The sequence below is a fragment of the Penicillium subrubescens genome (genome assembly GCF_028828155.1).
Source record: "Penicillium subrubescens strain IBT 31985 chromosome Unknown utg000012l_segment0_segment0, whole genome shotgun sequence".
In the NCBI taxonomy this organism is placed as follows: Eukaryota; Fungi; Ascomycota; class Eurotiomycetes; order Eurotiales; family Aspergillaceae; genus Penicillium; species Penicillium subrubescens.
In genome coordinates, this window is record NW_026643162.1 from 672 (window position 1) to 25,844 (window position 25,173).

Sequence of the window (25,173 nt, forward strand, 5' to 3'; positions counted from 1 at the left end):
TTCGATTTGTACACCAGCTGCTTACCGCAAATACTAAATAGAAAATACGACACAATCTTGGAGATTTTTCGCATTTGCCACTGGTTTTGAGGCAATCAGGCCGGCAGGGAACAAGTTTTCCCTGATTTTTAAGAGACCCAATTAACTAATACGTTCTCGCGATGAACTTCTCAATATCTCCACTGCATAATGTTTCGAGAGGCAACCGAAGAAATTTCGCCCAGCCCAGCGCAGAAAAGTATGAAGCCCACTGGAAGCCATGAGATAGACTAGAATGATTGCTAGTAATATACTGAAGCGATAGCTCTGTAGTTCTTTCATATATAGCCGCCATGGGGACTTTTTCAATAAGTATACTGGTCTCTTGCTGCTGGCAAAATTCGTTCGGGGGCTGGTGCCCGCTCCTCTGGCTGTCTTTGGCGCAGTCGTTCGTCGAAGTATTCTTGAGGGTGCTGCCAGCATTGACGGGGAACCGGGGGCTATCGGATTGGCTTCTTTTCTCGTACTCACGGCGCTGGGTCCTGCATTCGACGTTTTTTTGATTGCCGCTTCGACTGCTTCGCAGACCTTAACCGACATCTTCGCGAGTACCTCTTCCACCCCCTCTGTTCACCTCACCAGAGAAGTCCTCGATGGCACTTTCTGCGAGGACCATGATAGCGTCATAGTCAGGTTTAATGTTGCTGTTTGCTGTATGACGACGACTCACGCCCATATTCCTATATAAAATCCTTGATCCCTGAAGCAGACAATCACTGAAACGGAATAGCTCTCCCTTTTAATATTTCAGAAGAATGGAGGCCAAAACTAGAGCATCTGTACTACTTAGGCTAACATCCCTTGCCAATTCTGGTGAAAACGTTTGCTTGAGGAATTTGCCATTCTGTGTAGACAGTAAATAACTTCGGTCCTTCTAAAAAGACTGCCTCTCCACTATGGAAATGGATAACCATGCGTCCCTAATTTAGTCTCATTATGGCCGCTTGGGATCCTGAGATGGACAAGGCAAAAACAATTTTGTGCCGTGACGCCGCGCGTTCAGAGCAGGATCTTAGGTGGAGCAGCAGATAGCGACTATGGAGGCGACGTTCTCTATTCTCATGTTTAACGCGTACGATAAGTGTACTTGAAATGGCGTTCTGTACACCAAATGTCTCCCTCCCCATCCCCGGTCTATTCCGACCCCTCTTTTTATTATTGGCCTTAAGACAGAGCACTGAGCTAGAAAACATTTTTGCTCTCTTTCGAAATATCGTGATCATCTCGTCAACATCAGGACAAGAATTTGCGTATGCACATCCTACCTACACCCAAATCAACTCGTTATCCACAGGAGGGCAAATCTGAATTCATATTGTCTGTGCTTACATTAATGCGTGCTTTAGACTTTGACGTGCTCTTCACTTCAAATAGCGGCTTAAATGGGATTCGATGAACAGCTCATGCTATACGTTCTCGGCTACATTATTTGACCCATGGGATCTCGGATCAAAAAATCGATAACATCTCATAACAAAAATCGTGCGTCAATTCACCGGATAGTGTGGCTTATGAAGGACTTTTACTTAAGGCCGAACTGAATATGGCTGGCCAGAGTGTAATCGGTGAATACAGTACAATTAAATGCATATAATTGAGAAGCGCTGCAGAAAATGTAGTAGATTGTGCGAACAGTATGTTGACCCACTCAAGAATGAATAGTACCAAGACGATTCACTGGTATCAACACCATGAGTAGAACTAGACTATTTAATCCTGGTTGGGCTGCAGTCACTCCCCGCTCGCAAATTGCCCTCTTCTTCGCCTAAGTTGAAGTGGGTTGAACGTTATATTTTCTTCCATCCCAATTAGCTTGTCGATCGGATTCGTGACCTCCTCTCGCCAACAAACAAACGACTTAATTCCGACAATCTGTCAATCAAAAGCCAAAAATCTGAAGACATGATTTTTGGAGGCGGCCCAGAAGAATATTATTCAAAAATGATGCGACATCACCTTCCAGCGGTCTTCGCAAAGCTATAGACAAAAGCAAACATCGACAACGAGGCATAAGCTCTGCCAAATACGATACATCATGCCTTTTCTCAATGGATGGATATACATTACCACAGTGTCGCAATTCTAGCTTTCGCGGCCCCGTGACATGCGATTTCAATATGATTTTGCAATCGGAAGACGTGCCCCGTCCGCTACAGCAGACCCTATTTTGAGGCAGCCGCCAATCATCCATTGAATGGAGGTTTCAGATCAGAAGAAACAAAGCCATCGAGAGAGTTATATGCGTGGCCTTGAGTGAAGCATTTTCGCTGCTGGAGTGTAAGTCCAAACGACAAGGGCTAGCGCATGGATGATATAAGAGGCAAGGCGGGGATCAAACATGTTAAAGGAATTTGTAGATACAAAAATTTGTTCTTCTAAGGATTTTGCACGGTACAACATATATGTTCCGTTTACGGTTGATAAGGCGATCGAAATCATGTTATTCATATTAGGCAGTACGGATTCTTAGGGACCCAAAGAAGGTACTGCCCTGATCCTGTAGTACCAAAAGCCCCTCTCGGGGGTCTTCAATGGCTGTAATCCCTATACCGTCCAGCCCCGTAGGCGGGAGAAGACACGAAACAACCAGTCCTTTTGAGGTTGGTCGGAGCGTGCACGAATTGGTCATGATCAGAAAGGTATTGGTTCTAGGTGGAGATGACTCTAATTGGGATAGATTGTATAGCAGTGTTAAGTCTGAGATACACCCAAAGGCTATAAGTAGCTCAATCGGTAGAGCGAATCACTTCTTATGGTTTGAGTAAATGTTCATGTCATTTCAGTGGTCTTATATGCCCACAGACAAGGCGGCGCTCATAAGTCTGTATGTTGATCCTCAACAATTGCATCGAATAACAAGCAATAAGAATTTCAACACTCTCGTATTGCCTATCCATTATTTCGGGTATTCTTCGACTTCTCCTCTACTCCTTTACATTGTACCGCATGTTATACATGCTGCCCGTTTCCCACACACTAAGTGAACGAGCTTTGACAGCGTAAAATTCCTGACTAGAGTCTCCAGGCCCACCTAGCCATGGCATTTTGACCCATCACTGTTCGACATTTCTGTACTGTATAATGAATACTGCTCCCCTTTCTCGGATATAGTCTCTCTTCCATAATCCTTGGTCTATGGTCAGATCGCATGACCTTATCCTACCCGATGTGCACGATCGCTTCTCGCACACACCTGAATCTATGCACAGCGTGTAGATTCGATGTGATCCGAGTGCCGTATATGGTTACAGTCAAAGTTTTAGATTAAAGGGTGCAAGGCATAAATGTTTGACTGGTTTCTCATATATAGTAGGTTTTATTATTGGCAAAAAGGCGATTTTGCATATTATTTCAATCAAACCCTAGGAATTTTATATAATAATAATATTTTGTAATAAAGCATTATTTGGCGCTAGAGCTTTGCTGACGATTTTGGCAGGAATTATATTTATGCCATACCCTACGGTATCATTAGCCGGGACTATTATAGAGCATAGCACTGAGCACTCAACTATAGCAGATTTACCCGATGTTATTGTCGCACTATATTTAGATTGATCGGCATCATACATAGATTATTGAAGTGTCCGAGACCATGACCTAAAGCAAAGATTCTCAATCAAGTTCGCCTATTGTGACCAAATTATCATTTCCTATGCCATAGTTTAGCAGACAGCACCAGCAGAATTTACCTCCACAGAGCTCACTTCCGTAGAGATACCGTCAAGGATATCGATGGAAGAAGACCTCGTAGGGTTAATTCCTGGGTCCTACCGACACCAATGGAATCATCACATGATCCACTATCTGACAGTATCTTCCTCCCTGACCTAGGCCCGTCAGCCTTCCGCAATGATGACTCGTACCAAGAAAATGAGTTTGAAGGTCATTTGGAGTTGACGTCGCTTCAGCATCAGTTCAAACGTAGACGATCAACTTCGGTGGCAGATCGAAGTTCTTTTCTTTAAAAGAAATAGCTTCTGTTAAAACTCGAAGAGGCTGATGAGCTGCTGCAGGACCTCTCAACTGGCCCTCAAACATTTGACAGCCTATTCTTCATGCCAAAGCTAGCTGATGAGCAGGAGAACTTGATGAGCCCTATACCATTCCAGACTGAAATCTCTGTAGGAGTCCCTGCAAACTCAACAAGGATACTTGAGGATGAGGGGAGTGTCCATTGATGGTTCCTCGTAGCATTGGAGATTGTGCGCAAAACAGCCTGTTTGCCGTCCGTTCAAGAGGCTTAGCCAGGACCCAGCATTGAGAAAAAATGAGAGGAGACCGCATTGTGCAAAAACATGAGATTCTAACTACATTAGTAGAAAGCTGGCATCATAAACAGCAATCTTGAGTAGGTACATAAAGTCGATCTGGCAATAGTGCAAATAATTTCGGTCTTGACGATGCCAAGCTGTGTCCGCCAACAGACAGATGCTTTGCGGTCGCACTTCCGTCAGGATTCGCCTAGCGATCCATGGAAAGGACGCCCCCTATCTGACTTGGCCGGGAGCAAGCTCTCCGGTTGGAGGATGTGAGCACAGAACATTATTTGGATAGAACATGTACCAAAAATGCTGGATCGATAGAGGATTTCCGCCCGAATTGCTCCAAGCCACCCATGACCTGGTAAGCTAGAACTGACGTTTGCATTTAAGGCTATAGCCTGTGTCCACACAGGTTCCTCCTGGAAACGTTCGGGGCAAAATCCCGTAATATAAAGGTCCACCAATTGCAACCACGGCCTTCGGAGTTCTTCTCGGATGTATCTCAAGATGTTCCAGATATCGGTAGAGGGATCCATCAAGCTAGGACCTCGCCACTCGCGCATTGAGGAGGTATCCGACATAGCCGACTTCATGCAGTGCTGTCTTCATTATTAAAGATTCTCCCAGAGTGGAAACTTTGGGCTGCGTACTCTAGAAGTAGATGAGAACCTCCAACTTTCAAAAACCCAGTCGGGAATATAGGACCAAACATTGCCTAATGGTACCGTACTCGAACCATTCACGTGATGAATATCGGTTGATCTAGGGTTTTCCTTTGTGGGTGGCTTCGCAATAGCTGTTGGCATTAATGGCGGCTTTGGTATCGGAAGGTCTCTCCCTGGTGAGATGCTATTCTCTAACGGGTTGATTTGAACCTGGTGGTTTTCGATCCGTCTAACAACACACATGGTTCCACTTCTCGGTCGGAAAGCTTCTGGTTGATGTATCTGACTCGGCCGGTTTGGCAATAGAAAGGACGAGGGGAACGGAAGCTGAGAGAGTGGGCAGTCATTGATTGTATATTTATGTATTAGCGCCAAATTGAAGACCTAAGATGGACCGACCATTCGAGAGCGTTCTCTAAGCCTACACATGCTCAGACACCATTCCGATGTCTCTCAACAGACCTATCCACTGTGATGGTTTGAGACACCTACTAAGAGATGCGTTAGGGCGGGCATTTGGCTTTGACCCCTGACCGTAATGAACTATCACCTCAACACAACATTAGTGTCCAACATGTTACTTCTCGGTCCACTTCTTGCGGTGCTCCTGTGGTTGTGAGCTTTACTTGCATTGAAATCTATTCTCTACTCTAATCATCATCCGATCTTCCATCGATAACAACGCACCCATGATGTATTAGAGCCGGATTGGTTGGCGCGCGCAAGTCTTCACTCAATACTAAGTAATCAACATGGCCTTCCTGTCTCCCTCTCGAGCGTTACAAAGTCAACAGGCTCCGCAAGGGCTGAGACCAAAAGTGCAGACTTCAAGTTTTGCATACTCTGGTGTATGGCCCATCCTAGATGACGAAGAATGGACTGAGTCAAGGTGTTTTCCCACATTGCGGGACTGTTTGTCACGTCATCACGCCAGGCTTGGAATCCTCGAAGACCATCTCGGAGCTCGAGAAAAGGTTGACCGTCATGTTTCTCTAATGAACACAGCATCAACTCCAGCAACCTAGTATTACACGAATGTGCCGATTCTCCACCACGACATACTACTGTACGTATGAATTGATCGACATGGTAGGCTAGCTGTAGTAGAAAGCAGAAATCTTGCACTAAATGATATAAGTGATAGAACAATTCGATCTGGGCGGTACCTTCGGCGTATTGCTGGCGCCTTTGAGTATATCGAATCGTCTCCATCAAGTGTATACGTTCTTCCATTGAACCCAAAACTGTCGACTTGAAGGGATCAGCAACTGCTGATAATGCGCAAGCGTTCTTTGTACATACACATTTTGTGCTATATTGCGACGAATCTGACACAGCGATACCTCGTGAGAGCCGCCGCAGCAATAATTTAAGTTGCCAAAGCCAGACATCAGGAATCATTTTGTGTAAAGATTACGTTGCAGGCCTGAGGGGTTGAAGGATTTAAGCGATGCCTCTGGTGCTTGCTAAGTAGGAGGGCTATTTAATGAAAATTGGCCAACTATATTTACTATATTTATATACACCGCCATTTAAACGACCATGTCACGTTGCCAACTATTTTAAGAACATATCAGCTCTCGTAGTATTTTTAAATCGAAAATCAATGTCACACTCCTAATCCTAACCCTCACAAAATATGTCCTAAGATGCTAGTGCTTATGAATGTTATAGTAAGCTAAATTCTACCTACTTTTTGATAGTACTTCTCGTTTGCTGTACGCCCTTAGTATTATGAAAAGATTATAAGCTGAGGGCAATGCTGCATTGTCTTGCCAAAAGCATTCCATATTAAATGTAGATTTAAGCGGAATGATCTGGCGCTGCATTATACATAATGTAGTTCTATCGCAATCAAAGATACCCAACTCTGCTCACACCTCCATTAGGTTGATCTTTATCTCTTAGGGCTTTTAAAGTTGAAGTTGGGCTGCTCCAGCTCTGTGGGGGAGTTGCAAAAGGGAAAATCACAAGCCAAGATTTGCGAGCTCTCGTATATGACACTTATAAGACAATTTGACGAAGAAAGCGATATATTGAAAGGATTATCAGAAAATCTCCTGTCAATTTAGCTGATACACTGACAGCAATTGATTCACCTCTACGATCATGAGATGGACTTGGTTCTTTCGCCTGCAATTATGAAGGGTCTCCTATACTGCACCTGACCATGTCCCTGAAATCGGCCCTGCAGTTCATCGTCCATCGAATCAAGACCCCTCCAGGTGCATAATTGAAGAATTGGCTCATACAGAACCAAAGACCAAAGGCTGAATCATTGGTACCTACAATAGTCTAATCATCTCGCACGGACCTTCCCGTCAAAGTGAATAAGGTTCGAGTATACCTGATTTATGTTGCTCTAGCATCAAGTGGAACTCGGCAGGCACCTCAAGAGGCTCCATCCGAATATAAATTTCCGCAACCACCCGCAGAGTGGATGCATCATTTATTTCTGATCTTCGCAAACAAGAGACTCTCCATTGAAATGAATCACACTTCTTCCCGTCACCTCAGTGGTGAGTCCAAATCTTTCTGTCTAGCCAGCCCAGGGACTTAACAGTCCTAGACTATGCAAGGGTACACACAAATGACTCTGATGTTGTCATTTTGAGTCTGTACGGAATCTTTGCCTCCTACCACTGCTTAAACCGAGGCCGAACCTATCGTCCACCACATAGAGGTACGTGAGAGATATGCCGGTCAAGATATATACTGACGTACGATAGCCCTACCTGCACATATCGCTTCTGGGCTTGTTGAAGTCGCCCTATACTACGGGGGCTGGCAATGCTCTCTCGCGGCGGTCGCTGCCTGTTGGACACATTCCTTTACCTCTCTAATGCTGGTTCGTGAGCTCCCCCAACGGACATGCTTGGCATACACGTAAGTGTCCCCGACCTTCTGTAATTACGAAGTGATGCAAATGACCTGATTTCTTGTTATGATTCAATTTGCCCTCCAGGGCCAACATACCAAGCTGGATCATTTCTGCGAGTGGGGATGATGGCCCTGGCCTACGTCACCCAAGACCCTATGGACTATCATGACGCAGTCATGCCATTGCATGGCTTTGTCTACACCCGAGCCCTTCTCTTTCTATTTGGTGTCATGGGGCCCCACTCCACGCTCAAAAGCAATATCAATCTTCGCGAGGGATACAGTCTGGCTGTTTTCGGAGCTGCCCTGATTGCTGTCAGCCATTGTAGTAGCCCATGGGCGGTACCTCTATACCTGGCTATGGTGTCGTTGTTAGGAATTCTGAGCCGCTGTGCCTCGCAAGTGTACGTGCTTTAGCCACTTCTATAATCGAGTCCTGCTAATATCTGATGACAGACCGAGGAATGTACCAGTGAGGCGACCGATAGTAGTACTGATCAATACACTGGGTACAATCGGGATACACCACTCACAAGATGAGCGCAAAGCACCTCCCATCGGAAATCTGCGCGGTGACCGCTTAGGCGAGTTTCTCATGGATCTCATATCAACAAAAGTTTCATGGATCCTGAGCCGAGAATGCCACAGGTAATGGCAAGTTGTGGGCGGCTATGTCCGTCTCATGTATTCTCGGCTGCCGAAAATTTGAGAGCTGAATCATCCTACTGCTCTTCAGCGAGGTGGCATTATGCAGAGAAATTTGATGTAAATTAATGAGTGGGGGGGTTGACGATACTATAGCTATCCTTAGGTTACTATGGAGGCACCTAATGGCCAAACAATATCTCAGTTATTAGACTGATTTCAATTACTGATTCTCCATAGCCATCTTCAATTCTACAGAGCAAGGCAAACTTGCCCAATTTAAGTGCGCAATTGTGTACTGTACTAATTTACGAGATGTTCCTTGTATTGTCTTCGGTGGGCTCGATGAGAAGCTTTGTGACTGAGAATTGAAGATCTATCGTGTCTACCTTGGAAGATTACGCACTATCCAAGTAATTAGGAGGAATTGGCCTATGTTGGTATATATGGCATATGGAAAACAGACTCATATCTCGGAGAATGTATCGTTGTTCCCGTTATAATATTTTGGTATTCTCTTGGATAATGGTGATAAAAATCAAGAATTTAGCTTCCAGAGGACAATCATTTTGCTATCAGGAGCTACCGCGTTTGCCTTGCTGTGTACGGCTTGGTCGTCGAGGTGAGCTAAGGCTCCCCTCACCTCTGGCTTTGTAGGAGTTCCATCATACTCGATGACGATATATCACGAGCTAACGATAATGCCGAATCCCCATACATATTTTCCGATTGCACGTCGACAGCATGGAAGCTTGTTGTCAGCAGTAAACGAACCATAGCAGTATCTTGGTTCTGAACCGCCTCCATCATGGGAGACCACTTGTATCCATCAAGTCGCATAGGGTCGGCACCTTTGGCGAGAAGCATTCGAGCTAGAGTCATGTTCTTGTTCGCTACCGCCCACATAAGAGGATCCTGAACCTTGTCTTCAACATGTTGGGCGGAAGCCCCTCGAGCCAGTAGCAGGCGAGTCATTTCTACATCGTCCTGCGACGTAGCCCAGGCAAGAGGTGTCCATCCAAAGTGGTCGACGGTCTCCAACTCAGCACCACGGTGCAGCAGCATCTGCACCATTTCTACGTTACCCATCCTTACAGCCCAGGCGAGAGGGGTTCGGCCACACCGATCCACTATCGCGGGATTTGCACCGTGACAAAGGAGTTTTTCAGTGATTTTCACGTTACCCCTCAAGGTTGCCCACGTCAGAGGACCGCGCCTGAGCCTGTCGGTCTGGTTGGGATCAGCACCTCGAGTAAGTAACAGCTGAACAAACGCCTCATAATTACGCTTGATTGCCCAATATAACAGGGAATCTTGAGAGGCATCCCGGGTATTCGGACTCTCTCCTCTGCAGAGCAACAGCTCAGAGAGTGATAAGCTACGATTCTTGGCAGTAGCCCATAATGCTGACAGACCTCCGTGAATTGTGCGGTCGGCGTTCATGTCTAGAAGAGCAACTACGGCAGAATAATTATCGTTCTGGATGGCCCAATAGAATGCCGTTTGGCCGATTCCATTTTGTGCATTCACGTTTGCGCCAGCGTGGAGCAGTGCAGACAGCACCTGGTAGTGGTTGTGTTGGGCAGCCAAGATCAATGGCGTATTACCAGAAAGTCCTCGGGCGTTGAGAAGTGTTTTGACCCGAGGATTGGTGAGCAATAAGCAAAGAATATCACTATAGCCTCTTTCCGCTATCAAGTGGAAGACTGTATTTTTATGTGCGTCGGAAACAGTGAAATCGATAGAATTGTGGGCCTTCACAAAATCAATAGCAGCGCATTCCCCGTCATGTTCGAGGCTGCGAAAGAACCGATACCCGAGAACCCTCGGTGCCACCAGACCAGATAAGTACAAGCAAGATTTGCTTAGATTCAGGGAAGCCGTTCGATCTAGATCTTCGGCAACAAGCAGCCATATTTCCGGCGGGAAAATTTCCATTGTGGCAATCTATTAGAGGAAGACGTCGATCGGCGCAATTTTCCCTTAAGTAAGCTAGCTACACGCAGAAAACCCAAATTTGGCACAGTATCCCAAACCTTCTTAGAGTGGCCATTGCATGCTTATGGATCATGGTTTTTGTTCTAGGTAGTTCTTGGTCCTTCACGGCGGCTGAGGGAGGGCGCGCCTATGTCCGGTGTTTCCATTGGAAATAGATAGATCAGGTTAATAAAACACATGTCAGATGACTTGAAGGAATTGAATGGTGAGGGTAGAGGATAGTTACCAGTCGTTAAGGGGAGTACCTCAGGAGTATTTCCAAAAGTACCCGCGGGAAAATAATAGTCCCGAATGTCTCGAGACTTTCGTATACTATTGGTACATTTTATTATTGATTTGATTACTATGTGGTTACTTCATTCCGAAATGGAGTAGAATAGAGCATAAGGTGCCTATAGGGCATGAGTGACACATTCATTTTCCCGGGGGTATCGAGGGGTCAAGTTTCGCCGTCGTCGCAGCCCGCCTTAATAGACTCATTGTGATAACAATTTTGACCATTGTAAGAGCAAATGGCAAGATGAAAGTCTGGGGAGATCCAAGTTCCCCCGACACGGATGGTACTAAAGTTAGACGTTATTTTTAGCGTCCTCTAAGCTCGAAAACTGACGACTGACGTCGTTCGTCAATGGAAACGTCACGGTATGTTAACGTGGGGTCAACCATCGGGCCGATTGGAGGCCAAATAAGCGTGTCAGCGGTTGATACATTTACGCGTATAGGTGACCTATCAATTGTACTTCATATCGTACGTATAATAAAATCTCTCGACACGTGATAAAGATTTTGTGCTAAATCTGGAAGATTTGTAGATCACAAAAACTTACGGAAATTGAGGTGACCAAAACAGATCGAGAAGCCAACTTTCAAGGTCTGTCAATCAATATATTGTATATTTCCGAAGAGTTATACACTTTCGATACCAGCGAAAATTGGTCTAAACCGAGTATCATGGATGATGGGCTGATTCCACTCATTCCTATAGCTCTAAACCAAAGAATTATGACCGGATAACTTGGCAGCAAATTCCATATCCCTGGTATTGGAAGCAGGGGCAGTCGAAAATTAGGAATTGATAAATGCGTTCTTTGGAATAAAAGTTGATGCCTCCCGGGATCCCTGGCCGCCTCCAGTCAGGCTGAGGGATGTATTTCGCTAATTATCTTCGGACCAGACCGGTCGTGAGTCAAGCTTGTCCGATAATGTTTTGTGTGACAGTCTGTATTGCACTAAGACAAACTGTCCTTTAAAACCGGAATAGGCTGCATGCTTCGGATACAAAGTTTGGCTGCCAGAGGCTTAATGGCCTGAGAGTAGCAAAAAGTGCAAGATGGAAGGAAGGTTCATCACGGCTTCGTGCTTCTCTGATACATCTGCGAGGCTATCCAGTATCGGACCTCCCATCCAATCGAATGGTTCAAGGTCTACGCCCCGGTGGTCATTTGTTTTGCAGGTCGACGTTCTAACCCCATGTGCAGAACAGGACACTCGCTCCAGCTTAATGCCAGGACATGGTACCAATATGGGAGCCCATGCGGACGCCGTTAGAGGCGCTTTAGATCCGTCGACTGCAGCTCAAAGCTCGTCTTGAAGCACAAATCTCTACTGGAGGGCATGCTCCGACGTCAGATTCTAACTGCGGATGAACTTCAGCGGAGATTTTAGCGTCAGGAAACGCGCAAACTCCGGGCAGAGTATCTTTTTGAACTAGAAGGTATAGATAAGCATTCCCTATATTCCATTACAAGATGGGAATGCGTTCATGCTGGATTAATGACAGGTTAGAGAGCAGATGAAGGAACGGGATGAGGACATCATGGGTTGCGGAATGAATACAATATATGACGTCCTCTCAGAAGAGGTGATTGGTTGAGATGAGATAGTTCTTGCAGAGATCCTTTCAGAGGACAAAGCCTAGCACTATCTAATGGACAGGGTCGGAACAGGACGGGCCCTAACGGAAGACTGTTCGTAGCCGCATGTAAAGGTTACATGACTCAGATGCTTTACGCCCCTGATCTCCGTACTACACAATCATACATCGATTGTTGAGTTAATCTGATGCAAGACAAAGACTTGAGGGTAGAGGCAGGTTCGTGATCCGTCTTTTGTAGTCAATCATAGTAAGCCTGTCTTTGATAAATTGGAGTACACGGGCCAAATTGTGCATCCGTCAAACCGACAACGTCGCTAAATACGCACGTGGTCCTCATACGCCTTCATCGTGGGAAGACTGTTGCCGGTAAGGATCTGCTCCGTGCTGCAATAATCCCATTCTATCGTCACCGAGAAGAAGCTGATGAGGTGGCCCATTCTGTGGCGTATAAAACATTATAAGCCAGCTCTCTCCGCCCGGAATTTAAATTTTCGCGGCACCCATTCAGCAAGCTGTGAGTTTTACGTTCATGAGGATTAAACCGCTTCCATCGGAGAAACCAAGACCAACTATGTTTTCCAATATTGAAAGTACTCTCTTTGCGACTGGTGTGCCATCAATCGACATGAATCGGATTCGCAACATAGTGCATACCGCCAGCCGCCTGTCTCCCATAGGCAGGATTGCCGCCAGAAGCGAATCGTCTGAAACTCGCACGCAGTATTTTGAGCAACGAGAATCGCCTTCCGTTTTAGCCATAGGTGGGGAACACAAGCCCGGGCTGGAGAATGTTCAAGGCGTCAGGAGGCCCAAGTCAAAGGGCAATCAATCTGATTTCATCTCGACATGTCCCACCAACCAAAACCCGGGACAGGATATGCTGCGCCCTTCGATGGTGCGGGTGGGAGGGCCACTGAAGTCAGCGAAGTCCAAACCTGGGGGCTACGGCCAATTTGGTGGGCGATTCGTACCAGAACCTCTGATGGGATTTCTTCACGAGCTCGAACTCGCAATTGAAGCCGCCTGTTCAGACCCTTCTTTCTGGACCGAGTATCAGGCGTACCAACGTGCGCAACCTACCCCGCTGTTACCAGCCTATAACTTGACTGGTCTAGCCTCTGGAACGGACGAATATGGCTCTGTGGCGACAATCTGGTTGAAGCGAGACGATGAGAATGAATACGGCACCCATAAGACCCGCAATATAGTCGGGCAGCTTTTATTAGCCCGCCGACTTGGCCGCAGGAAGATTGTCACCGACTGCGCGTCAGCGAAACATGGAATCTTTACAGCGAAAATGTGCAAACAACTCGAGCTTGAATGTGTGATCACCATAGGTGCGGCGGATGCTCTGGCTCAGGTAGATGGTATCCATGCGATGGTAATGCTAGGCGCCAGAGTGCTTACGGCGAGTCCACCAAGCGGCAATGGAACACTACGAGCTGCAGTCAATGAAGCAATTCGTTATTTAGCCAGCAACCATGACACCGCATATTATCTTCCTGGTGGTCCAATCGGGCCAGCACCCCTGCCAGATTTGAACCGGATTTTCCAAGCGTTACTTGGCAAGGAAGTGATGGTCCAGATGGATGAAGCCATCGGTTGCCGACCAGATGCACTTGTTGCCGCTGTTGGCAGTGGATCGGGAGCAGTCGGGCTCTTTGGCCCATTTGTGACTGATCCTTTGGTTCGCCTAGTCGGCGTTGAGGGTGCTGATACTGCAGTGTTAAGCGCAGGTTCACCTGGAGTTCTCCAGGGGGCGCGTACACTAGTGCTACAAGATCACAATGGTCAAATTCTTGACTCCCATTCCATCTCGGCAGACATGAACATTTCAACTGTGGGCCCTGAAATTGCCCACTGGAAGACGATTGGCCGCATGGAAAGCGTCCTTGCAACCGATGCGGTTGCTCGGGCAGGGTTCCGGCTTTTGGAAAGGTATGAAGGTATTCGGCCAGGCCTTGACTGCAGCCACGCTGTGGAAACGACAATGAGGATCGCGAAAGAACTTGGGCAAGGAAAACACGTGGTTATGTTATTGACCGGTGACGATAGCGGCAAAAGTATCAGATCTCAGCTAGTCAGGGAGATCTAGTGGATCGAGCAAGCTCACTTTCACCCTTACTGCGAAGGAAATTGTAGTTGCTTGCCCAGCAGTTTCATGTCTCTAGATTTGTTTTGTCCGTCTGAAAAGCCGTGCATTATTTGAGAAGTTCCATCTGTGCGTTTCCCACTTTTCCATCTTTCTCGATATCTGGGTGCTGGCATCCGAGATCCGAAGTTGTGATGGGGCCACTTGTGCAGAGTATGGTAATGCCCACGAGTCAACTGGTAATATTTCAGCCAGCAGAACGACGAGGGACCACAGAGCGAGCTTGTGGTCTCTGCCAGCCTGCCTGCCTGATGCCGAGGTCCTCACCACCAATGGGAGAATAATCCTTCTTCGAGAGGTTGTTTTACCCTGAGGTGGAGCAGGTTACCATGCAAGCTGTGTGGATGACAAGGCCCTCGTTGCTTCTGATATTGTGGAACATCCTGTACTTCAGTCCGTTAAATGGCGTCATTCCAACTCTATTGCCCTTATTGAGCTGTTCTATTATTCATTCTAGATGGATGCTCATTTGTGGTTGCTTATTTGTGGTTGAATATTTCTTTCGAAATTCCGCATTTACTAGAATTCCCTAGCGTACAAATCAAAAGAGTAAACTCAAATACAACATAGATATTAACATGGAGGGCTTTCGCACACCCCAGCCCATGGCCCAGCCCACGTCAAGGATCAATAACACGTCCATCGTGGACTCTAACTTTCAAAGCTGGAAGCTGTTCCTTTAAAGCTGCCAATTCACTTGCTCTAAACCCACAACATGTCAAAATGACTTTTTGGAGAGTACCATTAGACAGTTTATGACAAAATGAGTTCAGACTGTTGCCCTCCCGGCATTCTATATTGCTTGTGAACATCTCAGGCATCGACAAGATTTCAAGCGTCTCCACTGAACGTGGCAGTGCCGGAAGAACGTTCAGATCTGTTCCCACGTCAAGGTTGTTCCAGTCGATAGCAAGGGTGCGGGATCCAGTGCTTTCGACTAAGGTCGACAACGAAGAAATTGCATTCGGTTTGAGCATTTTATCACGCTTTTCCACTGCTGTCTCTTCTATACAGATCGCCGTTTTCCGCCGATATTCAAAGACAGTCAACATGTGATTGGGATCCTCTCGCTGATTTTCAGGGGTTGTCATGGAGACGTCGTTGCAAGTCGATCCTTGTGATACGACTCCGATCGATTCGAATTTCTTCACGTCGTTATCTGAGATTGCCATTTTGCCGTGCGATGAAGGGAGAAGGGGTTCACTGGAGGGAAAGCTCAGGGGTGTTGCTGAGTATAAATACCCGACCCGCACTTATTTTTGAGCTCGGCTGCTTTGTATCTCCAAAAATAGTCTTCTCAGATTAAGCCGCAAACAAAAGTACGATGCTGCTGGCCAATTTACTCGCACCCGTCCACGGCCTCTTTTCCGCCTCCAAATATAACTGCGAAGAGTCGTTTCGGTGGATGGTGCGGTCGATGTGGTGGAACCCCATAGAAATTCCCTGCATGCACCCACTTTAGGACCCATTTGTGGAATCATAATGAGACTTTTGGTGTTGCTTATCATATATGCAACCATATGATTGTGTCAGGGATTTAGGTTTCTTTGTAATGGATTCAGGGTTGAGACAACGATGCACCATCCCTGATTAATATTGGACAAATAATCAAGCATACGATCACAACTATCGTCCGTTTTGAATTTATCCGTACAAACCAGACACATGATCTGAAATATAGGTCAACCATGTTCTGAAGGCGATGATGTGGTTAGGATTTGAAAGAGCCACTCAATCTTCTCACCCGTGAGGCGATGCCGGGAGATACTGTAAGCATAAGTCAAAAAGCTTCCACAATAATCAATCATCAATCAATCATCAGTAGCCGCAGGGAGCTACTGCGGAATTTCTGAGGCTCTTTTCCTGCCGAATGAGATGATGGCCTAACCTAGCCTGTACATTGAGAATTGGTCTCAAGACCCCTTGGATTTGTACTATATGCCATGATTCACCTCTCTTTGTCTCTTGATAATACAGTGATAACCACCCTTTGAGGATGTAGTAGGCTAGTTTGTGAAGTTCGTAATCAAATCTAAATTCATGGAGTAAGCCAATTCGTCGATTTTGATATTTAGCGTGGAGCTGAATGTAATTTTGACCCTAACTCTATCAGAAGAAAAATAATTGTCGAACTCAATCAAAAATTGGAGAATGGAGCAATAATCATCCATAGCCCTCAAAGGTTCCTGGAGTCTGTTCCTCTGCATGAGGCAGAGTATGACTCGTTTCACTCGTTGAAGCTGATTTCTTCCTCCTCTTTGCCTCTCGAGCGGCTTCTTTTTTTCACGCTTTCCTTATGCCACTGCAATATCCTCAAATGTCACGATCTTAGCCTTCTCGACCACCGTTGATTTAGTACGCTGGCGATTTTTCTTCTCGTTATTCTGCTGAAACAAGTCTTGATTTTGCTGCAGAAGCATTGAACGCTCCGCAAACGCTCTTTCTGTTGCATTTAGCATCTTTGAAGTCGAAACCTACAGCTAGCGTCCAGTTGATGTGCATCCTGTTCCACTTTGCTACGTAGCAAAGCTAGTTCGCGGGAACTGACTGGTGTGTCAGGAAGGTCATTGCCGATATTCGGGGGAGTATCACTAGCCTCTAACTGTTCAGCGTTGGCGAGACTTTTTTTGAATATCTTTCAGGGCTCTCTCGGGATTGTAGGGCCGAAGTCCAGTTTTGGACCATCCCGAGAGAATATTCCGAGTGGCGAATGCCTGACAGCGAGCACGGCTGTACAGATACGTAAAATGCTGTTTCCCAATAGTGTTAGCCCCGCACCGCTCCAATGATTCGGCCTGTTCCTGGTACGCTGTTTTCAGCGATGAGAAAACGCCAACATCGCAGGGCTGAAGTTTGTGCGACGTATGAGATGGCAATCGACAGAGAATGATATTATTTAGAAGACAGAATTCTATAATCTCAAGAGACTCGTGGGTACCGAATCCATCGCTGATGAGAAGACGCCGCTTATTCCCAGCCAGTGGCTTGGTGTGGGGGTCAAAAACATGCTGGATCCAATATAGACGGATAACGCTATCAGTATAGCCAGATTTGGAGCATGCGAAATGCCAACCAGGGGTTGGATGCGTAGTCCACGAACTACGATGCGTAGTAGCTGGCCAGATGATCAATGGAGGGAGAAATCCCTAAATAGATTACAGGGGTACGCTGATTTATATTCTTGCGTAATGATCTGTCCATAGCATCTTCGCTCAAGTTCCGGATACCCCGTAAGTCGTTCTAACTAAAAAGTCCAGATCTGCATAGTCGATCCCGGTGCTGGGGTGGGAGTGGAATGGTTCAGTTTTCCAAAGGCCTGAAGTACGGTTTGACACCTGAGCCACTGTAATCGATGCCGAGAAGGGTAGGTGTCTGAGACACAACATTGACAGAACAATAAATGAACCATGAGTGCGACTCTGGATCATCCATATAGATTGCGGGCATTGGATTGTGCAGAATAAGCCTAGGCTGTCTCAAGAAGGTAAGCTCAGTACAGTCGCCTTCCCCCTTGGAGCCATTCGTTGAGTTACAGTATGTGTTTACAGAAAAATTACAGAGATCGTGAAGTTTCCACGGAATTACTAAAAAAAATAACCTTTTCGTACTTCCAGCTTCCAACAACATGCCTATCACCGTTGGGGCCGTAATGTTAATTCCTTATGGGCTTGTAATACATCCCCTGAAACCTTTGGCCTTGGGCGGCCCATCAACCACCGCGGTCAAGTTCCCTATCGGAAAGTGCTCCGGCGAACATCTTGGCAACGACAGCAATCGGCGGCAGTCTCCCTACCCGGTCTGGTTGTGGTGGCAGCTTGGCTCATGTTAGGTAATTACTTCCACATTGACAGACTAGCCTACCATCTGGGAGGATTAGCGAGAACCTTGAACTTTCCATTACCAGTTCGAGAAAGCCCAGAGTAGATTGGTCTTGGCTGCTGAACAAGCAAAGTTGCCTCGGTGCGCCGGGCCTCACGGTATAAGAGGGAGAGTGACCCCATAGTCAATAACAAGGCGAGGCTGAAGCTGGCTTTGATATCTCGGGTTTTGAATATCCAATGCAGTCAAGTTCTAATGGGCCAATTTCAACCACTGACTCCAATATGACAACACCCGAAGATCAGAGAAACAAAACGGCAAGTATGCCTGATCTGGAGCAACTGGGTAAAGAGCGGCCTCACACCTTCTCCGGGCTCTGGCCTGAGGTAGCTTTTTGTTTCTCGATTGTGATGTCCCAAATCCTCGCAGTGAGACGATACCCCGTGCCTATTACCCCGTGCCTATCAAGGCGAACCATCTAATGTACCACTTCGACAGGAATTCTACATATCAGGGTCGAACATTCTTCTCCCGACTCTCATAAAAGAATTAGACATACCTGCAGCCTCGACAATATGGCCTACCACCGCCCTCTCTCTCGCCGTCACCTCAACGCTCCTCATATTCGGCCGCTTGATCGACATGTACGGTGGATATATCATCTACAATGCCGGGGTCATCTGGCTAATGATCTCTTCGATCCTCTGCGGCGTGTCTCGGACATGGTTGAGCTTGGTGGTCTGTCGAGCCCTGCAAGGGTTAGCTCTCGGAGCCCTGCTCCCATCTGGAATGATGATTCTAGGAAGTACATACCGCCCAGGGCCGCGGAAGAACCTGGTGTTTAGTATTTACGGCACATGTGCCGTGTTAGGCTTCTTCGCCGGATACTTCGTCTCTGGGATCTGTGACCAGTACTTCAGTTGGAGATGGTATTTCTTTATTGGTGCAATTTTATCGGCGATCATGGCAGTCCCGTCGCTCTTGTATATCCCGCGCGATTATGCCGAAAAGCGAGAGCTTGGGATACGGATGGATTGGGTTGGATTCTGCTTGTCCATCTCAGGAGCGACGCTCTTTGTCTTCGCTATTGCGGATAGCTCGTACGCCCCGCGGGGTTGGAGAACTCCGTACGTTCCGGTACTTTTCGCAATTGGCATCACCTTGCTGGGCGTCATGACGTATCTTGAGGCGTGGGTGATTCGTAACCCTTTGATTCCTGGTGACATTTTCCGAGTCAAGTTTATGACACCTTTGATACTGGCGTTGCTCTGTCTTTACGGAAGCCTGGGCATTTTCCTTCTCTACGGAGTCCTGTAGTAAGTGTGCCTCATCAATGGCTTGTGGAGCCAGATGATCACTGACAACTTCGTGCAGCATGTCAGCTTTTATGGGAGCCACCCCTCTCCAGGTCGTCGCCTGGACCGTCCCGATGGCAGTCGGCGGCCTCATCCTCTCAGTGACGGGAGGATTCATTCTCCACAAAGTATCCGGTACAGTACTGATGATTATCTCGTGTCTGGGATACGTCGGTTCAGGACTGTTATTTGCGATCATCCCCCTCGGAGGAAACTACTGGGCCTACGTGTTCCCCGCAATGATCTGCGGTACCATCGCCATCGACATCAGTTTCAATCTCGCGAATATATTCATCACGACTACTATGCCGAAGGCCAAGCAGGGCCTGGCGGGTGCGCTGATCTATTGTACTATGCATATGGGGATTGCGGTTATGCTGGGGATTGCGGGCATTGTTGAAACCCAGACGAAGTATCTCGGTACGTGGAAGAGTTATAAGGCGGTGTTTGGTTTCCAGACAGGACTTTCTATTCTTGGCCTTTTGATTGTTTTGGTATTCGTGAGGATTCGTCATGCCAAAAGTGAATTGACGGCGGACGAGAAGGAGGAATTAGAGGGGGGAACCTGACCACGGGGCGTGCTGAAGCCGTTCGACCACACAATTGTACCCGCGATATTACGCCGTTTTGGAAAACACCTTCTCACAGTATTAATGAGCACTAAAGAATGAGCACTGAAGTTGTAAGGTGCAAATATGGCATTACGTTTATATCAGGAGTAGTAAGATAAATGTCCGGTCCTCCCCATACGTCGCGTCGAGAGAGATTGATACTCCGACGCCCCTTGGCTATAGTCCAATCCAGGCACAGTATCAATTTCCAAATCCTTGCCCTTAAATCTGTCATGAGAATCTGCAGAGACCTTCAAATCCCACTACGATAGTCTCCGTACTCTGTTGACCGAAAAAGACTTTGATGCCTTTTCCAATGGCCGCGCGTTTCACTTGTAGCACAAATTATCCCCACAATCATAGATCTAGAATACCCAATCACCGTGTGTCTCAGCCAGCGCCTTTATAATTACCACACGTTGTCTACCATACTCACATGAGTATGATCATTCAACGGGCGATCCACCCCTCACTGGCCAGTCACTCATATATATACACCGGTAGCTACATTGCATAGCCTCTCTTGTCCTACTGAATAGAGAATCTGAATCTTTGTCAAAGTCCAAGTAATTCTGCAGAGAATTTGGCTACTCGGATTGGACTTGTTAATATAGCACTGACAAATGGATATAAGACACTAACCATGTCGTCTAGCTGAGAGTACATGTCTCGACGCATTATTCGAACGCATGAGGTTTCAACGCAGAAAAAGACTCTGCATCCTTTTGAGTTCGCAGGTTCTGATCCATGCCAGTGGAAAGAAATATAAGCTAAGTTACATATTGTTGGGAAGCCCAGGGAATCGTAAGATTCTTAATAGCGGGCTAGCCATCTCCGGCAGCTAGGTAATGCTCACAACCATGGGAATTGCTCTTTGCTGTCGACCGTAGCCGACTCTTACAGAAAAAAGAGCAAGGATGAGCAGAATACATTGAAGAACGATATGTAGGACCAGGGAATTAGTCCGAGGTCTATACTTGCTTTAGAAGCTTTCCAGGGTCTTGAAGCAGACCCATCTAGAGCACTGATTGCCTTTTCATACTTCTATCTTTCATCCCCCCGACCAGAATGGCATTCATCTTCTGTTCTGCATCTTCAGCTTCAAACACGTTGAACTTCTCCTCGTGCCACTTCCCAGCCGTTATCCGTCGACCCAGATGATCCACAAATTCTGCGTCATCGGCTGGGCGGAGGAAGAAGGCGACACTGTACCGATCTGATTTATTGTCAACTGGGACGACCCGGTGAATACAGGAGAACAGTTCCTCCTGATCGGAAGCAAAATGTAATGAGTCTCCAACGTTGACCACAGCGTAGCCCTTCTTGGGCTCGACAAACTCCCAGGTATCAGAGCGAGGGGGAAGGATTTGAAGGCCCCATTGTTCCGAAAAGAGGAGGGTGAGTGATCCGATATCCGTGTGCTTCAGATGACCGATTTTCTTGCTCGATTTCAGATCACCGGGTAGGTAGCGCATCATGGCGAGGGCCGACTTGGATGGTTTCTCGTTGGAGTGTGTGGTCTCGAAGCGGGCCATGCCTTCCCGACCGAGGGCGGTAGAGAGACAGGAGAGTATAGTTTTTGTAATGAAGTTGGAGTCGGCAATAAAGTTATAGAGCGTTGCGATGTCCTTTTCGTTATCGAGGATCGAGTGGAGCTTGGGGTTTCGCTTTTCGATCTCGCGGGGAGCCACTTGAAGAATCTCGTAGCCGTCTTTTGTACCATTGACTACGCCGGCATGATTGCCAACGGGCTCGTAGCTTGTAATCGGTTAGCTATATGTATGATGATGGCAGTAGATGGTCGTACCCATGTTCCACGGACGGGTCGCTAAGAATCTCGTTTTTCTGCTCGAGGGGCGAGCCGAAGAAACGATGCATGAGAGTAAGCAGTTCCTGATGGTCGTCCAATATCCGTTTTCCCTCAAGGTCAAGATAGAAGAATCCAGCATTTTTACAACATTGCAGAAGCTTCTCGACCTCAACTTGCTCTTGCGACAGAAGTCGACTGAAGTTTATTGTTTGTAGCTCACAGACGGGCTCCTCCACGCCGTTGTAGCAATAATTCTTTCTGGGGGGGTGGTAACAGGCATTTTGGCTTTGTCCTTTGTTGGCTTGGTGCTTGGTGAGCTTAATTGGAAGCGGAATCGTTTCGTGGATGATACTCTGATGGCTCTCCTGGCGAGAATCAAGCCAGGCTTTTATACTTGGAGGGGTCTCTAGGGAAACTGCTTCCACCGGGGATCCCCGATCCCGAATGAAAGCTCACATCTCAGGATGACGCGATACTCTCACGAAATCCTCATAATGAATTCTATCCCCTAATGTACCTCCGGCTTGATGATTGGGCCGGTTCGTTTTCACCAGCCTTCGGCCGTTTCAGGTATCTCAACTACGCTGCTTTCATGGCAGCAGTAACCGAGAACAAAAGGTTTCACCGGGGGCAGTAACCAAGGCCACTCCAGGTGTGGCCTATAATTTACCTAATATTATGGAAAGTATCACGCAGTTAGTATCTCGCCATTCTATGCTGAGTGTATCGCCGCAAATATCACTGGATACTTCCATACATTTTGATCAAATCTATTGCAAACAAGATCAGCTTCAAAAAAATCCATAGAAGCCAAATTAGATTCGAGGTGACGAGCTAGCTATCATTCAGAGGGATATAGAATCTCTAGAAGTGAAGGAATCGGGTTCGATCGTCACACTATCTACCGTAATATGAAACTTAGCCATCCGAGAGGAGTACGCAAAAACAACAGCCGCTGCCCTTAGAGGTCACCAAATGCAAGAATCATTTGGTTGGAATTTCTAGAAGGATTGAAGAATATCAGGGCCAGATACAAACGCAAACGCAGCGAAGGGAAAGCGCTCAGGACGAAAGAAGGATGAAGTCAATACGTAATTCTGACATTATCTCCCTTCAAATGGTACTTGAAGAAACAGATACATTGATCGATTTAATTTAAGGCTACAAATGCCAGCCTTGTCGGACTCATTACTGATAAAAACAAAAGTGATTGCCTTGGATGAGGGAATCGTTCCTTGTCAAAACGATATGAAAGGTACGCGGTCGGATCCGAAAGTTCCGACGCTTTGATCCTTGAATATCATCAAATTGATGAATAGTTAATGTTAGTCCTTTTCCTTAGTAAGGGCTGCAGCGTGTTGATTCTCATTTTTAAGCTGGATGGCATTTCCAGCCTCTGGGTCTATACAGCGAGTGAGATATGAGCCGTGATGCAACAAGAGTCGAACGAAGAGAATCTCAGAGAAGCAGTTTGAGGCCGACTTATATCTCCGGAGGCTCAAGTGATTAGAGCCTTGAATGCCTTCACTACGTCCCCAGCATATGTTTGCATAATCTTGACCCGCTCTCCATTTTGCCGGTTTACAGGAAATTGGAGCGCGTACCCAGAAACTCTGCCGCAGGTCCGGATGTCGACCGTGTTATCGAGTCAAAAGCAAAGATATGCTAGACTCCTGAAAAATGCTGGGCGCTCCGAGAATTGATAGAGTTGCAAAGGCGCACCCCCTGCCTATGACAATAAAACATTCGGTCTCATAGATCATTCCGTTCTTCGCACTTGAACATCAGAGCACTGAACCGCTTTGCAACCCCTAACAGACTCCTATGAGGTGCGCGCGAGATGACCGGGCCTTTTGATATGGACACAGTAATATCCAGCTTTCTAGGTGTTGTTTCTGAGGATTTACAGACTACATGCTTCTCCCGCTGTGCTCCAAAGGTACGTGCAACCCATTTAATAGGGAGCAACAAATTTCCCGGAAAGACGTGTTTGGCATAGCAGGGTCTCGGCCAGAGGTGGAAAAATTCTATTGCTACTGTAGCCCTATTGCGCCTTTTGAGACACGGGCTGTCCTGAAGAAAAATCGAGCCTATGTACTCTCACAAAGACTAGGAAATTTTGGCTGGTGACACTTCCATATCACGTGGAGTCGACTGAATGAAATTCTGCCCACGACGCTGTAACGTAGATTGCGTCCGTCCTTCGTGGTATTGGCATTAATATTTTGCTGTAAACGCGTAGATTATTTTCTTATGGCCGGAACTCCTTGACCACAGAATTATTGAACAACTACACGGTTCCAGCATAGCTTACTTTCGTTACACATATTAATGTGAGGAAATGCGATTTTCCGTGATTGGGAGTCATCCAAGGAGCATTATCATCTAGAGGCTTCGCAATAAATTCTCAGATGAGCTCAGATATTGAAACTCGGAGGTCTGCACTGACTCTACAGTCCATCGTGGAGCCCCCGGGGGAAGGTATAGTCCCTGAGAGGCTATATCTCGGTTGTGGTCTATGTGATCTAGATGTCCCCGGGGTTCTGAGGCGGCTTTGCCCAGAGCCTGTACGCTGACTTTTCTGCCATTTTCTTGTCAGCTGCGTTGTTACTGGCATTTTATTCGTCTCGAATTGAAGTTAGGTCACCCGGCCGTGCGGGACACCCCAAGCACCATACTAAATGCCAATTTTCAGATCATAATATATCAACAATGTGATGATAGTTCTACATTGCTTTCCGTAGGATACAATTTATTAGCATAAGAAGTATCATACCATAGCTGACGTATTCAGAACATAGTTAATTACCCACCTACCCAAGTTGCGCTCGATACATCACCTCTTACAGGACCTGAGAAATAAATTCTACGGAATACTAACGTGAAAATAATGGACGCGGATTTACAGACACCTTACTACAGTAAGCTGTATTTTCTTTTCTCCAGGAATTATGCTATGGCTATTTAGCTTTGAACATGAAGGAGAAACGTCCACGCTTCGCGATTGTAACATCCTGACTTATTGAGGGTTTTGTAACTGATCCGGCCATAATGAAAA

At 46.6% G+C, this 25,173-nt stretch overlaps 6 protein-coding genes across 6 annotated transcripts; 3 read left to right on the plus strand and 3 right to left on the minus strand.

Moving 5' to 3' along the window:
- Positions 1 to 344: 344 nt before the first annotated feature.
- On the minus strand, positions 345 to 579 carry N7473_013111 (uncharacterized protein; the record flags this gene model as incomplete). Its single annotated transcript, XM_057159050.1, has 2 exons — positions 345 to 479; positions 511 to 579. The coding sequence occupies 2 exons, from the start codon at positions 577 to 579 to the stop codon at positions 345 to 347; spliced, it is 204 nt and encodes a 67-aa protein (XP_057002238.1).
- A 6,878-nt stretch (positions 580 to 7,457) lies between these two features.
- N7473_013112 (uncharacterized protein) lies at positions 7,458 to 8,389 on the plus strand (the record flags this gene model as incomplete). Its single annotated transcript, XM_057159051.1, has 5 exons — positions 7,458 to 7,488; positions 7,539 to 7,652; positions 7,699 to 7,855; positions 8,226 to 8,253; positions 8,306 to 8,389. The coding sequence occupies 5 exons, from the start codon at positions 7,458 to 7,460 to the stop codon at positions 8,387 to 8,389; spliced, it is 414 nt and encodes a 137-aa protein (XP_057002239.1).
- Positions 8,390 to 9,133: 744 nt separating this feature from the next.
- Positions 9,134 to 10,432, minus strand: N7473_013113 (ankyrin repeat domain-containing protein; the record flags this gene model as incomplete). Its single annotated transcript, XM_057159052.1, has 1 exon — positions 9,134 to 10,432. The coding sequence occupies one exon, from the start codon at positions 10,430 to 10,432 to the stop codon at positions 9,134 to 9,136; it is 1,299 nt and encodes a 432-aa protein (XP_057002240.1).
- A 2,561-nt stretch (positions 10,433 to 12,993) lies between these two features.
- N7473_013114 (uncharacterized protein) lies at positions 12,994 to 14,463 on the plus strand (the record flags this gene model as incomplete). The annotated part of the gene is made up of 1 exon (XM_057159053.1): positions 12,994 to 14,463. The coding sequence occupies one exon, from the start codon at positions 12,994 to 12,996 to the stop codon at positions 14,461 to 14,463; it is 1,470 nt and encodes a 489-aa protein (XP_057002241.1).
- Positions 14,464 to 18,460: 3,997 nt separating this feature from the next.
- On the plus strand, positions 18,461 to 20,263 carry N7473_013115 (uncharacterized protein; the record flags this gene model as incomplete). The annotated part of the gene is made up of 3 exons (XM_057159054.1): positions 18,461 to 18,767; positions 18,838 to 19,655; positions 19,714 to 20,263. Exons 1-3 carry the CDS (start codon positions 18,579 to 18,581, stop codon positions 20,261 to 20,263), a joined length of 1,557 nt encoding a protein of 518 aa, XP_057002242.1. The 5' UTR covers positions 18,461 to 18,578.
- Positions 20,264 to 21,321: 1,058 nt separating this feature from the next.
- N7473_013116 (uncharacterized protein) lies at positions 21,322 to 22,395 on the minus strand (the record flags this gene model as incomplete). Its single annotated transcript, XM_057159055.1, has 3 exons — positions 21,322 to 22,063; positions 22,113 to 22,291; positions 22,336 to 22,395. 3 exons carry the CDS (start codon positions 22,393 to 22,395, stop codon positions 21,322 to 21,324), a joined length of 981 nt encoding a protein of 326 aa, XP_057002243.1.
- Between the last annotated feature and the right edge of the window lie 2,778 nt (positions 22,396 to 25,173).